At 34.8% G+C, this 15436-nt stretch overlaps 1 protein-coding gene across 1 annotated transcript; it reads left to right on the top strand.

The window, feature by feature from the left end:
* The first annotated feature begins 13030 nt into the window (after positions 1-13030).
* On the top strand, positions 13031-15413 carry LOC112635340 (taste receptor type 2 member 64-like). Its single transcript, XM_025403444.1, has one exon. It carries the CDS (start codon positions 13947-13949, stop codon positions 14844-14846), a length of 900 nt encoding a protein of 299 aa, XP_025259229.1. The 5' UTR covers positions 13031-13946; the 3' UTR covers positions 14847-15413.
* The last annotated feature ends 23 nt before the right edge of the window (positions 15414-15436 follow it).

Below are 15436 nucleotides of genomic sequence, written 5' to 3'. Positions count from 1 at the left end.
CTACATTATTCATTTTTGTTTTGGCCTATTTGTAAGTGTGCTGTGTAGTTATAATGTAAAAATTATTAATTAGAAGAAATGTTTTTTCTTCTAATAGGTATTAATAGAGGTAATAACTACAAACTGATTAGATCCATCTGGGGATGGACATGAACCGAAGCTCTAGGTAGCATCTGACCTTCAAGCATTCCCACTGCAGGCTGGATGTGATGGCTCCTGCCTGTAGTCCTAGTACTTTGGGAGGCAAAGGTAGGAGGCCAATTGGGAGGATCCCTTGAGAGCAGGAGTTCTCTTTAAAACATAGGGAAACTCCATCTCTACAAAAATTAAAAAATTAGCTGATGTGGTGGTGCATGCCTATAGTTCCAAATACTTGGGAAGCTGAGGCAGAAGGATTGCTTCAGCCCAGGCATTCAAGGCTGCAGTGGGCTATGATCCTGTCACTATAATCCAGCTTGGGTAAAAGAAGGAGCCTCTGTCTATGAAGAAATAAAAAGAAGAAGTGAAAGTTCTTACTTGTGTCTTAAATATCAAGTAAAACAGGTTCGAATCAGTAATTAACAATCTTTGATTCCTGCCTATAGCAAACAGGTATAATTGAAAGTAGTTACACAAATAGTATATTAACTCCTAAGAAAACTAGCCAAAGACAGTTTTATTATCATCTCCTTTGTTTGTTGTTTATTTGAGACGGAGTCTAGCTCTGTCTCTCAGGCTGGAGTGCAGTGGTCTCGACTAACTACAACTTCCACCCCCTGGGTTCACATGATTCTCTTGCTGCAGCCACCTGAGTAGCTGGGATTATAGGCATACACTACCACACCTGGCTAATTTTTGCATTTTTAGTGGATACAGGGTTTCACCATGTTGGCCATGCTGGTCTTGAACTCCTAACCTCAGGTGATCCACCTGCCTCAGTCTCCCAAATTGCTGGGATAACAGGTGTGAGTCACTGCAGCTGGCCGATCATCTGCTTTTTATAGGTGATTATACTGAGATAGAGAGTAGTTGGAAAATGGAGTCTCACATCATAGCTATACCAAGCTGGGAATCTGGTTGCCTGTCTTGGCAGTCTGACTCCAAGATTCCCTCTTAGAAACCATTATACTATAAAACTGTAAAGAAATAAAATCCAACATTGGAGACTGATTTTAACATCTATTCATCTAAGCCATTAAGTAAATAAAAATGAATTAAATAGAGGAAAATAAAACTGAATATTCTTACACAAAGAAGTGTAGATTCTTCAATGGAAAACATGTTTTTTATGTGTCCAAGAAATAGTACCACGTTTTCTTTATCCAATCTATTATCAATGAACATTTGGGTTGGTTGCAAGTCTTTGCTATTGTGAATAGTGCTGCAATAAACATACGTGTGCATGTGTCTTTGTAGTAGCATGATTTATAATCCTTTGCATATGTAGCCAGTATTGGAATCACTGGGTTAAATGGTATTTCTGGTTCTAGATCCTTGAGGAATCACCACACTGTCTTCCACAATGGTTGAACTAATTTACACTCCCACCAGCAGTATAAAAGAGTTCCTATGTCTCCACATCCTCTCCAGCATCTGTTGTTTCCTGACTTTTTAATGATTGCCATTCTAACTGGCATGAGATGGTATCTCATCATGGTTTTCATTTGCATTTCTCTGATCACCAGTGATGACAGCATTTTTTCGTGTGTCTGTTGGCTGCATAAACGTCTTCTTTTGAGAAGTATCTGTTCATATCTTTTGCCCACTTTTTGATGGGGTTGTCTGTTTTTTTCTTGTACATTTGTTTAAGTTCTTTGTAGATTCTGGACATTAGCCCTTTGTCAGATGTGTAGATTACAAAAATTTTCTCCCATTCTGTAGGTTGCCTGTTCACTCTGATGGTAGTTTCTTATGCCGTGCAGAAGTTTTTTAGTTTAATTAGACCCAATTCATCAATTTTGGATTTTGTTGCCATTGCTTTTGGTGTTTTAGTCATGAAGGCCTTGCCTGTGCCTATGTCTTGAACTTTCATATCACTGAGTTTTGATAGCTACAGGTGAGCAGTCTCTCAAATTTCCATAAGTGATAAAATGTATAAATCAATTATGGCATACGTGCACAATAGAATACTATACAGCAATCAAAATGAACCAACTAGAGAGACGTGTTTACAAAGAATATAAATAAATAGGAAAATGAACATATTTGAACAATAAGGATACGAGAGGAATTATGAAAATTGAAAAAAGATTCAGTATAATTCCATTTATATAAAGTTTACGAAAATATATTTTTAATAAATAGCAATTTATTACATTGGTGGCAAAATTCTAAAGTGAGACATAAGAGTGATTATAATAGCAATTGAGATAGTAGGGACAGAGGAAACAAAAGGGAAATGCTATCAATAGGAAGGCATATATGAAGAGTGTCTGGATTGCTGGCAAATTCCACTTTAGGACTAAGATGTGGTAACATGACTCTTAATGCTATAATTTTTTTATTTACTATACATTTAGGTATTATTACTTTATAAATATGTTTCACAATCATGAAAATATTTATAAAGCAAAAACAATAATGAATATAAAATAGGCTGAAAAAACATATTTTCATACATATCATGATAATTAGAGTTTTGCTGAATAAAGAATAGAGCATTATGATAGTAAGAAATACAAGATAAAATTTTAAACTTTTCTTTCATTTAAAAAGGAAAGGGATAAGCAGGAAGTCTACCTCCACATTCTTAATGTTATTCTTACTATGAAACATCAGATTTTGAGCATCTGTATTATACTAGACACCATTTTTTCTTATTTCCAATTTAATTATTTATGATAACAACATTTCAAAGTGGCAGAAATTAGTGAATTTCCAATAAATTATAGTAATATAGATATTAAATATACAGGACAATTTTTCTAAATTTATCTCTAAATGAAATAATTATGCACATATTTTTACCAAAGATTATACCACACGTGTACATATGTGTGAGGAAAAATATTTTGATACTACAAATTTTTGGAATATTAGAGAAGAATTAGTAGAAAGATAATTTTGTTAAGGCATAAAGCATATTTAGTGTAAGTACTTTGACTGCTATAATAAAATCACCCAGATTTTGTGACATTAGCTGAGAATGAAAGTAAGCAGTAGAGAGAATTTAACTTGTTAATAATGCTATTAAAAGATGAAATGAAGCTTTTACACTCTATCTTTGCACACAGTATTTGTGTAAGTTCATATGAAAGTGGAACAAAATTAAACAGCCAAAAAGAGAGTATTATTTGCTAGAGGTCACTTTTGGCACAATTTTTAGAATGTGGTAAAAGAAAAAAGTATCTCATAAATCATTAGAAATATGTTGGTTTTATGTTACTCTTGATGAAATACTATGTGAGGGTATTTGTCTAGGCCTGATTCTGAGAAGAATATAAGAATCATGATGGGCGCAGTGGCTCATGCCTGTAATCCCAGCACTTTGGAAGTTGAGGCTGGTGGATCACCTGAGGTCAGGAGTTCCAGACCAGCCTGGCCAACATAGTGAAACCTACTGTCTACTAAAAATACAAAAATTAGCCGGGCATGGTGGTCGACACCTGTAATCCCAGCTACTTGGGAGGCTGAGGCAGGTGGATCATGAGATCAGGAGACTGAGATCATCCTGGCTAACGTGGTGAAACCCCGTCTCTACTAAAAATACAAAAAATTAGCCAGGCATGGTGGCAGGAGCCTGTAGTCCCAGCTACTTGGGAGGCTAAGGCAGGAGAATGGCATGAACCCAGGAGGCAAAGTTTGCAGTGAGCTGAGATTGTGCCACTGCACTCCAGCCTGGGTGACAGAGCGAGACTCCATCCAAAAAAAAAAAAAAGAAAGAAAGAAAAGAAAAGAAAATATAATTTTGGCCTTTTATTTCTCTTATCTTAGTTGTAGCAGAAGGATATCATGCTTTTCTGAGACTTCTGTCTTCTACTCAAAAATGGAAGTTCTCAGTCAGGTGCTGTTGTTCATGCCTGTATCCAAGCACATTGGGAGATCAAGATGAGGAGACCACATGAGAACAGGAGTTGAAAGCCAGACTGGGCAACATAGGGAGACTCTGTCTCTACAAAAAAATTTACAAAATTATCTGGGTGTTGTGGTGCATGCCTGTAGACCCAGCTACTCCAGAAGCTAAGGTGTGAGGACCACTTGAGCCCAAAAGTTTGAGGCTGCAGTGAGCTGTGATCAAGCCACTGCACTCCAGCCAGGGTGTCAGAGCAAGACCCTGTCTTCCTTGCCTTCACCCATAAAAGAGGAAGTTCTCGCTGGTATCTTTTATGTATCAAGTAACACATGATCGTATGAAAAACTAATACTTCTTGGTTTCTGCTAGTACTAGACAGGTCAAATTGAAAGCAGTTATACAAATAGTATACTAACTCCTAATAAAGACTACCAAAAGAGAATATTATTATCATCTGAGTTTTACAGATAATTATACTGAGGCAGAGAGTAGTTGTGAAATGAAGTCTCTGACCATAACTATATGAAGCAGAAAATCTGGTTTCCTGTCTTGGCAGTCTGACTCCAAAATCCTCCCTTAGAACAATTATACTAAAAAATGGAAAAGAAATAAAATCTAAGATTGGAGACTGAGTTTAACATCTATTCCTCTTAAACCATTAAATGATCAAAAATAAATTAGAGAAAAATATAACCAAATATTCATATGCAAAGAAATACAGACTGTTCAATGAAAAACATGTTTTAAAAGTACCCCACAATATTTATACAATTGTTGAGAATTTTAACTAAAAAATTAACATTTAAAAATTAACTAAAGAGAAAAATTTAGTCAAAGCCCTCAGCATGAGAGATAAGTTTGATAAATATTGAAAATGGGTTGAAAAGCCCAAATGGGAAAATTGGGCTACTTCTATCTGGATGATCTCCCTGAAATTAATTTTCCATTTTAGAAATTATAGGACAACAATTCCTTCTATCCATGAGGGCATGTGTATGTGTGTATGTGTGTGAGTATGTTTGCATTAATGAGCTTGTTAACAATAAGTTATACAAAAGTATTAGTAGCAACCAAGTTTTAAGAATTATTGTCTTTTCTGAGGTTCCCAAGAAAACCTTGAATCCTTTTGGTAGGAAAAGTTGGGATTCACTCTACATGTTACTGGTGTTGAAAAATTAAGTCTACTTTGGTGATGATCCTAGTTATGCCCAAGCTCCCTTTACCGGGTTATGCAACCAATGTTTCACTTACGTACTGGGTTGTAAAATTTCTCTAGCAACTGAAGTTGCTGAACACAAATTATGGAGAGGTTAAACAAGGAAAAAATTGCAGAACAATTAAAAAACTCTTCCTTGGCATGCTAGTAGATGAGAATTCACCTTTCACTTTAACACCTATATGGAAAATTTTAATTTACAGCAAGGACATTCTGTTTGAATAGGAGTTAATTTGAGCTGTCTTGGAAATTATCATGTTTTCCATAAAGGCAGCATTGATTTCATCCATTAACATATTGAGATGCTTTCCTGTTTGACATTGATCACAGAATTTAAAAGGAACAAGAACGTTACTGCACATTCAGGAATCAGGTACACAGAGAAGTTAAGGTCAGGACCTTAAAGAGAATCTTGACCAATGATATCTGTCCTGCCTTTAAAAAAATTCAGATATAATAAACTTACTACCAATCATTTTTTAACAATAATAATATATTTATATTTTACTATAGATGCCTACTTTAAACTTGTAGACTATTTTTATATTTCAACATTTTTTTCTTTGAGTCCTTTTAAGAGTTGTTAAACAATCCTGAAATTTCCCTGACAGTATGCTATTAACTAATTATATTTTTTCAAAGTCATTTGACATAATGATTGATTAAAGGAAGCATCTCCAGTATAATTACACTTGCTTATAACAAAAGAGTATTTGAAACTAGAAGAAAAAAGGTTAGACAAATTTATAATGAAATATAAATAAATATGTATAATATATAAGGCATTAATAAGTATATATGAAATAACAGTCATAGAATGAAAAAATATTAATGTAATTTTTTGAAGTAAAAATACATTCTGAATAAGAATAGAAAAGGACTTGGAAACTATTGGTTAATAATATTTTATACAAATATGAAAGTGTAAATATTAGCCTGACATTACTTATTTTGGAAAGGATATGAAAAAATGGGAATTTTCATACGCTAATCCTAGAATTATAAATCTGTGCCATCATTTCGACCGAGTATGGCATTATCTGATTAAGATTAAGGATAACATCCTAAGACCCAGTATTTACACTCTTATCAGAATTCATATCCATACACACACATATCACTGAGTTTCAATAGCTAAAGTTGAGAAGTCCTTGGAATGTCTATCATTCCTCCAAATGGATAAACAAATTGCATCATACTTATACAATGGAATACTATACAGTGATCAAAATTAACAAACAAGACTCACAGTTTACAACAGAATAATACAACAAAGGAAATGAACAAATTTGAGCTACATAGATAATAATACAGATGTGAGGAATTATCAAGATGGAAAAATACATTTAGTATAATCTAATTTACATAAAGTTTGAAAAACATTAATTTTAATAATTGTAATTTATTACATTGGTGATAAAACTCCACAGTGAAACATATGAGTGATCATCATAACAATTGGAATAGTCAGGAGGGAGGAAATTATCAGCAAGAAGACATATATTAGGATTATCTAGATTGCTGGCAAATTCTATTTTCTGACAAAGGTGTGGTAACATCGATGTTAACGTTATAATTTTTTCTCTTTCTGTTTATTGGGTAGTATTACTCTCCATATGTATGTTATGCTCCACAATAAAAAATGTTAAAAAAAGCAGAAACATAAAGTACATTTCTAAGTGTAAAATTAGGGTGATACAGCATATTCTCATAGTTACCATTGTAATTAGAGTTTTGCTGAATAAAGGAGAATAGAGCATTATGGTACTAAGAAATCCAAGTTAAAATTTAAAACTTTTCCTTTTTTATTTTGAGACAGGGTCTCACTCTGTCGCCCAGGCTGGAGTGCACAAGCAAAATCTTGGCTCAATGCAACCTTCGCCACCTGGGCTCAAGTGATTCTCCCACCTCAGCCTCCAGAGTAGCAAGGACAACAGGTGTGCACTACTACACCCTGTAGGGAGACCCCTGAAACTATTGCTATGGAATAAAAGATGAAATGCTCCTGATTATTGTAAATACAAACTTCATGCAGGATTGTGTAAAGGCAATGCCAGGTTGGACTGCCAGAAGGAGCTAACGGCATGTGATGTGCGTCCCCCTGCAGAGAGCCTACGAATGGGCGTACAGTCGGGGAGGTTTCACATCACCAAGATTCCTATCCCAGAAAAGCAGATGCTCATAGCTCTGGGAATGGAATGCAACCCTTGTGGAAAGCTTATAAACGGATGCATGGGGGGCGCCTGTCCATTTGAATAAGATACGGCTATAAACCCCTTCATCTTGCGCGGCTCTTCTAGTTCTCTTTAGGGTTAAGGCATTCTCCCTTCTGAGAATTTCTGGTCTAACCAGTTGTCTGACTTCACATCCTATTTCTATGAATTGTTTCTCACCAGCTTTTGCTGCAACTGTTACTGCTGATTAATAGCTTGCTATCATAGGTTATGGAAAGACTGTATTCCTGTTTTAAGACTCTGTTAGAAATTAAACTTCACGTCCTGTTTCTATGAATTGTTTGTAACCAACTTTTGCTGTAACTGTTATTGCTGTTCCTGTTTTAACGCTCGCGGTGGCTCAAGCCTGTAATCCCAGCACTTTGGGAGGCCGAGACGGGTGGATCACGAGGTCAGGAGATCAAGACCATCCTGGCTAACACGGTGAAACCCTGTCTCTACTAAGAAATTAAAAAAAAAAAAAAACTAGCCGGGCGAGGTGGCGGGCGCCTGTAGTCCCAGCTACTCGGGAGGCTGAGGCCGGAGAATGGCGTGAACCCGGGGGGCGGAGCTTGCAGTGAGCTGAGATCCGGCCACTGCACTCCAGCCTGGGCTACAGAGCGAGACTCCGTCTAAAAAAAAAAAAAAAAAAAGAAATTACTGATGCACACACTATGTTGTAAATTCTTATCACTGTATACGGTACTTCTGCATACAGATGTTATGTTAAAGAATTACTTCATCCCCATGTGACCTTCTCACCTCATAATCAAATGACACTGAATCCCTCACTAACCTACCTCCGCCCTCACTAAACTTAATAATAAATGCTAGCATATCCAGAGCATTGTTGGCACTGCGGGACCAGAAGGCGGTGACCCCTCTGGACCCATCTTTCACTATCTTGTGTGTGTCTATTATTTCTCGACTTGACGATCCACCTGGGAACAGAGAGAGAGCCCCGTTGCATTGCGGGCTGCTGGCCAGATCCCTCAATAACACCCTGCTAATATTTTCTATTTTTTGCAGAGACAGGGTTTTGCCATGTTGCCCAGGCTGGGCTTGAAATCTTGTGCTCAGGCAATCCTCCTGCCTCAGCCTCCCAAACTGCTGGGATTACAGATGTGAGCCACCACACCTGGCCCAAAACTTTTCTTAAGTTAATTTAAAAAAAAGGAGACATAAGCAAGAACTGTAAATCCACCTTCTTAATGCTAATATGAATTTGAAACGTCAAAATTTGAATATTTATTATTGATAGAGACTTTTTTCTTATTTACAATTAAATTACTTAGGATACACATTTGAAAGTGTCAGAAATTCATGAATTTCCAATTAATTATCGTAAGATGGATATTAAATATATTAAATTAAATATATCCAAAATGTGTCTCTAAATGAAATATGTATATTCATATTGTTAGCATTCTAATTTCACAATACTATTCATGTGTACACCTGCGTGTTGGGTAAAATATCTTGTTACTATAAATTTTTTGGCTCTACGTTGAGAAAAAAATCATAGAAAGGCAAATTTGTTAAGGAATCAAACATATTAGCGTGATCTTTGAGTATGTTTGTGCATGTATAATGCTACTTTGACTGCTATAGTAAAATAATCCAGATTTAGTCACCATAGCTAAGAATCCGAAAAAGCATTTGGAAGAATTTGGGTTGCTAATGATGCTATTAAAATATTTTAATACCATGCATGTGTACACGTGTGAAAAAATATTTTGATACTACACATTTTTTGAATATTAGAGAAAAATTCATAGAAAGATAATTTTGTTAAGGCTTATAACGTATGTAGTGTAACTACTTTGACTGCTTTAATAAAATCACCCAGATTTTGTGACTATAACTGACAATGTAAATAAGGAGTTTTGAGAATTTAACTTGTTAGTGATGCTATTAAAAGGTGAAATGAAGCTTATACACTCTATAATTGCACAGAGTATTTGTGTCAGTTCATATGAAAGTAGAACAAAATTAAACAGCCAAAAAGAGAGTATTCTTTACTAGAAGTCACTTTTGGCATAATTTTTAGAATGTGGTAAAAGAAAAGAAATAGCAAGTAAATCATTGGAAATATGTTGTTTCTATGTTATTCCTGATGAAATGCTATGTGAGGGTATTTGTCTAGGTCTGATTCTGGGAATAATATATGAATCATGCCAGGCAAAGTGGCTCATGCCTGTAATCCCAGCACTCTAGGAGGCCAAGGCTGGTGGATCACCTGAGGTCAGGAGTTCCAGACCAGCCTTGCCATCATAGTGAAATTCCATCTCTACAAAAAATTTAAAAAACATTGCTGGGTGTGGTGGCAGCCACCTGTAATCCCAGCTACTTGGAGGCTGAGGCAGGAGAATTGTTTGAACCAGGGAGGCAGAGGTTGCAGCGGGCCGAAATTGTGCCATTGCACTCCAACCTGGGTGACAAGAGAGAAATTCTGTCTAAAAAAAAAAAAATGTGAATCTATGAGGAAGAATAATAGTGTTCTCCCACCACCGTTAACTGTAGTGCTTTGAAAAGAAGACCAAAATCACATTTATTATGTAACATTCTACCTTTTAGCTGACATCATCATCATTAGTATCATCATCTATATTTACATCTATCTTATTAAATGATTTATTTCTGAAATATTTACACACATAATTTGGGTAAAGTCTATGTAATTTCTAAGAGATATCATTTTAAGAAAGTTATATTAGTAAACAACAAAGTTCAAGTCAGGCCGAATACATTTAGATTTAGAAAGTTAAGTTTAGTGTAGTTTAAAATACATTGCTTAAGGAAACAATTACAGATTATATTAAACTAATCCAAGTAACATTACAAAAAGATTTTTATTTTAGTATAAATAAAATTGCTTAATATGAAAAATAAATAAACCATTTCACAATCAAGCTCTAATTTATAAAGAGAGGATTTTAGGGCTAAATAAATCAAAGAGAAGTAATCCCTCCCCCACATCTTCTCTATTTCATTAGGTAATGATGGAGTTCAAAGGCAGAGAGCCCCATTTCTACAACATAAGCAAAGTGAAAATTAATTCACTGACTACAACAATGTAGCTGTGGTTGGTGAAATATATTTTATCTATTGCAATGATATTTTGAGATTGATTGCTGCTCATTGAGTTTGCCTGTGAGCAGAATTTGTGGTGAGGACCCAGCAACAGACAAGCTAGTATCCAAAACCAGCTACTCACATCAACTTAATTTCCAATTTCTTTCAAATTGAAAGTAAATTCCAGAACAACATTTCTATTCTATTCTCTGACCAAAGTGTTGGGAAACAAAGAAAATTGTTACCATTTTCATTTCTAACATACTAAAACAAAACACAAAAAGCCCCAAAAGTCAAAAACACTTTTAAAAAGAACATGCTGTTAACAGTAGTTTGTTCAGTTTCCCCATAGAAAATGATTTATGGAAGGAGAATAAAAGATTATTCCGAACACTAAAAGAATAAGACTGAAAAAAATCAATTATCAATATTGAGAATCCAATAGACAGAGTTAACCAGTTAGATGCAGTAGAAGAGATAATAAGTGAATTGGAAGATAGCTACACAGAATGAAGCACAGAGAGTGAGATGGCAATATACAAAGCTAGAGGGTAACACATTGATGCTACAGTCAGAACACCTAACATACTTCTGGAGTTCTGTAAGATAAGAGGAGAGAAAATAGAGCAAGAGAAATGTTGCAAGCATTTTTCTAAAAGTGATAAAATGTATGCCTCCATTTATTTTTTGTAATCTCAAATGTCAGGCTTGATAACTAAAATCAACTTAACATAAAATAATACAGGACAGCAAAGACCAATAGAAAATCTGAAAAGTAGCTAGAGGTAGAAGATAATATTGAAAAGAACTGCATTCTAAATACCACCTGATTTTAACAGAAAATATGGAAGCAGGAATTCAATGGAATCATGGGAATCGTGTCTTCAGTGTATTTCCAAAGAATAGTAGACCTTCAAAAACAGAATTTGAAAGTAATATTTTTCAGATAAAATAAAATTACTGAAAATACAAAGTTAAACAGGCAAGGAGCAATAAAAATTAATGACAATGAAAAATGTGTGTAATTCTAAATAAATATTGACTGAGTAAAACAATACTGTCTTCTTGGATTGAATGTATAATAAGATATACACAAATAGGAATAAGGAGACTGGAGATAAAAGTGACAGGAATAAATTTAGTCAAACTATGTTTTGGGCTTTTTTATGTCTGTAAGGAGAATGTGAACATCATAATCAAGGACCCTGTAATTGCACACCCAGGTATATTATATGCAAAAGAATTGTAGCAAATGATATGTGAAAGAATGCTCACTGTAGCATTATTCATAATAGCTCAGAAATAAGCTGCCCAAATATATATCAAATAAGGATGGATAAATAATTACAGTAAAATCATAAAATGAAAAATTATACAGAAGCAAAAAGAAATGGATCACATGTACATGCAACTATGGAGTTAAATTTCAGATACATAATATTGATTCCAGGAAGCCATGAATAAGAACATATAGGATAGCACCTATACACAGTTCAAAGCAGGACAAACCGAGCTATTGAGTTTAGGGTCATATTCCTTGTTGGTAAAGTATAAAGAAAAATTTTAAAAGATCATCATAAATTATGGATGTTGCTTATCACAGGAGATGTGAAGAAAGGTGTAGGGAGTTGGAAAGTGGCATTGAGGTAAACTTAGGCTCTTAGCAATGTTCCATGTTTAGCCCTACATGATGGTTACATGAGTGTTTATGACACATTGCTATGTTTTCCTTTTGGCTAATTTCTAAGTGTGCAGTCTAGTTATAATATAAAAATTATTAATTAGAAGAAATGTTCCATGAAAATTATTATTACTCTGCTCATTATACACTGAAGGAAAAAATTCACTATTTGTATACATTTATGTATAACTCTAAGAGATTTTAAGTAGAAACTTTCTGATTTTAGTTACAACTTTCTAAAAGTTGACATGATGTTACCTGCCAACCGCAGATTTTTCAATAGGCTTTTCTTTTAGGCTTAATTATCCACTTCATGTGACAAAACTTTGACATTCTCAGTCTGTTTTTCCCTTGAATCCTGAATTCCTGACACAACAAGTGTGGACATGTTTCCCACACTCTTGGTTTAGCAGAATGCCTATATCAGTTACGTTTTTCTGCAAGAGAAAATCTTCCAAAATTGCTTTAAATGTTTGTACCTCACACGTCTCCGGATTTCATTTTTCTAAGCTAGGTTTGGTGGATGGCTCTGGTTACTGGAGATGGGTCATGTACTGCATCTTGAAGCTAGTTCAGCTGATTTAGGCTAGAAAAGGCAGTGGCATTCTGACTCCATTAGTTTCTCATTCTTCTTCTGGGAACAGTGTACTAGCCAAATGATGTCCTCATGGTAAACGGAAAAGAGCAAGAAACTCCAGTATGGAAGCCGTCTTAAATCTCTGTGTAAAGTCTACTAATTTCCTGTTGACTGAAGCAAATTACAGGAGGGAATGCGGAGTCCAAGGTCAAGGTAGTCACCCTGCCTGTGGTGGGAGGGTAGTGCAAGGTTATATGACAAAGTGTAGGGTACTTTGAAATATTTACAAAATTGCTGAACATTTTAATTAAATAATTAATATTTAAACAAAACAGAGTTGAGTGTAATTATACCAAAGACCTAAGCATGAGAAACATGCTTGATAAATATTATTCATTGTCTGACAGCCGTGAGTGGGAAAATAGGACTAATTCCACCTGGATGACCTCCTGGAAACTCGTTTTCCGTTTGGGGAATTATAAGAAAATAATTCTTTCCATCCTCTAAGGGTGTGAGTGTATGTGCATCTATATGTTTATGAGTTTATTAATAATGGTGTCATATAAATTTATTGGTTATCAGAAACCAGATTTGAAGTTGTATTGGCCTCCCAGGGCTTTCCAAGATAACCTTAGATGATTTTGATAAAAGGTTTAGAATCTGGTATTTAAGTCTGGCATAAAAATAAATCCATATTGGTATGATCCTAGTTATGACCAAGCTCCTTTAATGATTTAGACATTTACTGTATGATATATGTATGTGGTTTTAAAATTTCCCTATGAAACAACTGAAGATGCTGCATACAAATTATGGAGAGGTTAAACAAGGCAAAAAATTGCAAAACAATGAAAAAGAATATGCCTTTATTTGCATACTGACACATGAAAATTCACTTTCCACTTCAACATCAGTATAAAAAATTCAGCATGTAGCAGGGACACATAGTATATTAAGAGGAGTGAATTTGAGCTGTTTTGAGAATAACAATATTTTCTATTTCTATAAAGACAGCTTTGAACTCATCCATTAGTATATGCTGGTGCTTTCCTGTTGACATTAGTCACAGAATTTAAAGGCCCAATGTTATTGCACAGTTAGTAATCAAGTATTTATTGAAGTTAAAGTCTGGATATTAAAGGAATCAGAACCAGTGTTATTAAGCCTGCAATTTTTTTGGTCTAACATCTAACATGATGTATTTTCTGTTCATCATTTTATCAATTCTGTTAGTGTTTGCATTTGTTCTTGGAAATTTTGCCAATGGCTTCATAGCTCTAGTAAATGTCATTGACTGGGTTAAGACAAGAAAGATTTCCTTAGTTGACCAAATTCTCACTGCTCTCGTGATCTACAGAATTGGTTTACTCTGGGCCATATTATTATATTGGTATGTAACTATGTTTAATTCGGCTTTATGTAGTTCAGAAGTAAGAATTTTTGCTTCTAATATCTCGGCAATAATCAACCATTTCAGCATCTGGCTTGCTGCTAGCCTCAGCATATTTTATTTGCTCAAGATTGCCAATTTCTCCAACCTTATTTTTCTCCACCTACAGAAGAGAATTAAGAGTGTTGTTCGGGTGATGCTGTTGGGGCCCTTGGTATTTTTGATTTGTAATCTTGCTGTGGTAACCACGGATGAGGGTGTGTGGACAAAAGAATATGAAGGAAATGTGACTTGGAAGATCAAATTGAAGAATGCAATACACCTTTCAAACTTGACTATAAGCACGCTAGCAAACCTCATACCCTTCACTCTGACCCTAATATGTTTTCTGCTGTTAATCTGTTCTCTGTGTAAACATCTCAAGAAGATGCAGCTCCATGGCAAAGGATCTCAAGATCTCAGCACCAAGGTCCACATAAAATCTCTGCAAACTGTGATCTCCTTCCTCATGTTGTTTGCCATTTACTTTCTGTGTCTAATCAGTTTAACCTGGAGTCCTTGGAAACAGCAGAGCAAACTTGTATTTCTGCTTTGCCAAACTCTTGCAATCATGTATCCTTCATTCCACTCCTTCATCCTGATTATGGGAAATAGGAAACTAAAACAGACTTTTCTTTCAGTTTTGTGGCAGGTGACATGCTGAGTGAAAGGACAGAAACCCTCAACTCCATAGATTCACAAGGGGAGCATCATGTGTCTTCTAGCAGTAAACAAACTGACGGTGTGTGGAACATTTTATATTTCTATTGATTGTTCCATAGTGTATGTATTTGAGTAATTTCAAAAAAAAAATACCTAAAAAAGTCTTACATATATATATAAGGGTGTATATGTGTGCATGTTTAAATAACAACACTGACCATAAATTATGAAGCTGAGTATATTTCACATATATATTGTATGTATATTTTATTATAGCTCATTGTATAATATTTCCTTTGAAGAAATTATTATCTCTATTTATAATTAGGAACTTACAGCTTTTATGAGGAAATTAATGCTGTTTTCCATTGCAGTTTGTACCACATATATGTACTTAACTATCATTGGTGAACCCCTAATTTTTTGGATGGTAAAGACATGCAATTCTAAATCAATGATGAGAATGTATCTTTGGGGTAGGTTTTATTTCATTAGGAAATCTTATTTTATGTTTAGTAGAAAGCAAATTGTTAGCTAATGATGCACACAACAAAATTTGAGTAAGAAACATATGTAGAGTAAGTTTTGTAC

This window comes from Theropithecus gelada, chromosome 11, assembly GCF_003255815.1.
Source record: "Theropithecus gelada isolate Dixy chromosome 11, Tgel_1.0, whole genome shotgun sequence".
Classification (NCBI taxonomy): domain Eukaryota; kingdom Metazoa; phylum Chordata; class Mammalia; order Primates; family Cercopithecidae; genus Theropithecus; species Theropithecus gelada.
This window is presented reverse-complemented; position numbering and strand designations above follow the sequence as displayed.

Bases quoted from the DNA above. Each gene is read 5' to 3' on its own strand.
- LOC112635340 (XM_025403444.1), top strand. From the start codon at position 13,947: ATGATGTATTTTCTGTTCATCATTTTATCAATTCTGTTAGTGTTTGCA.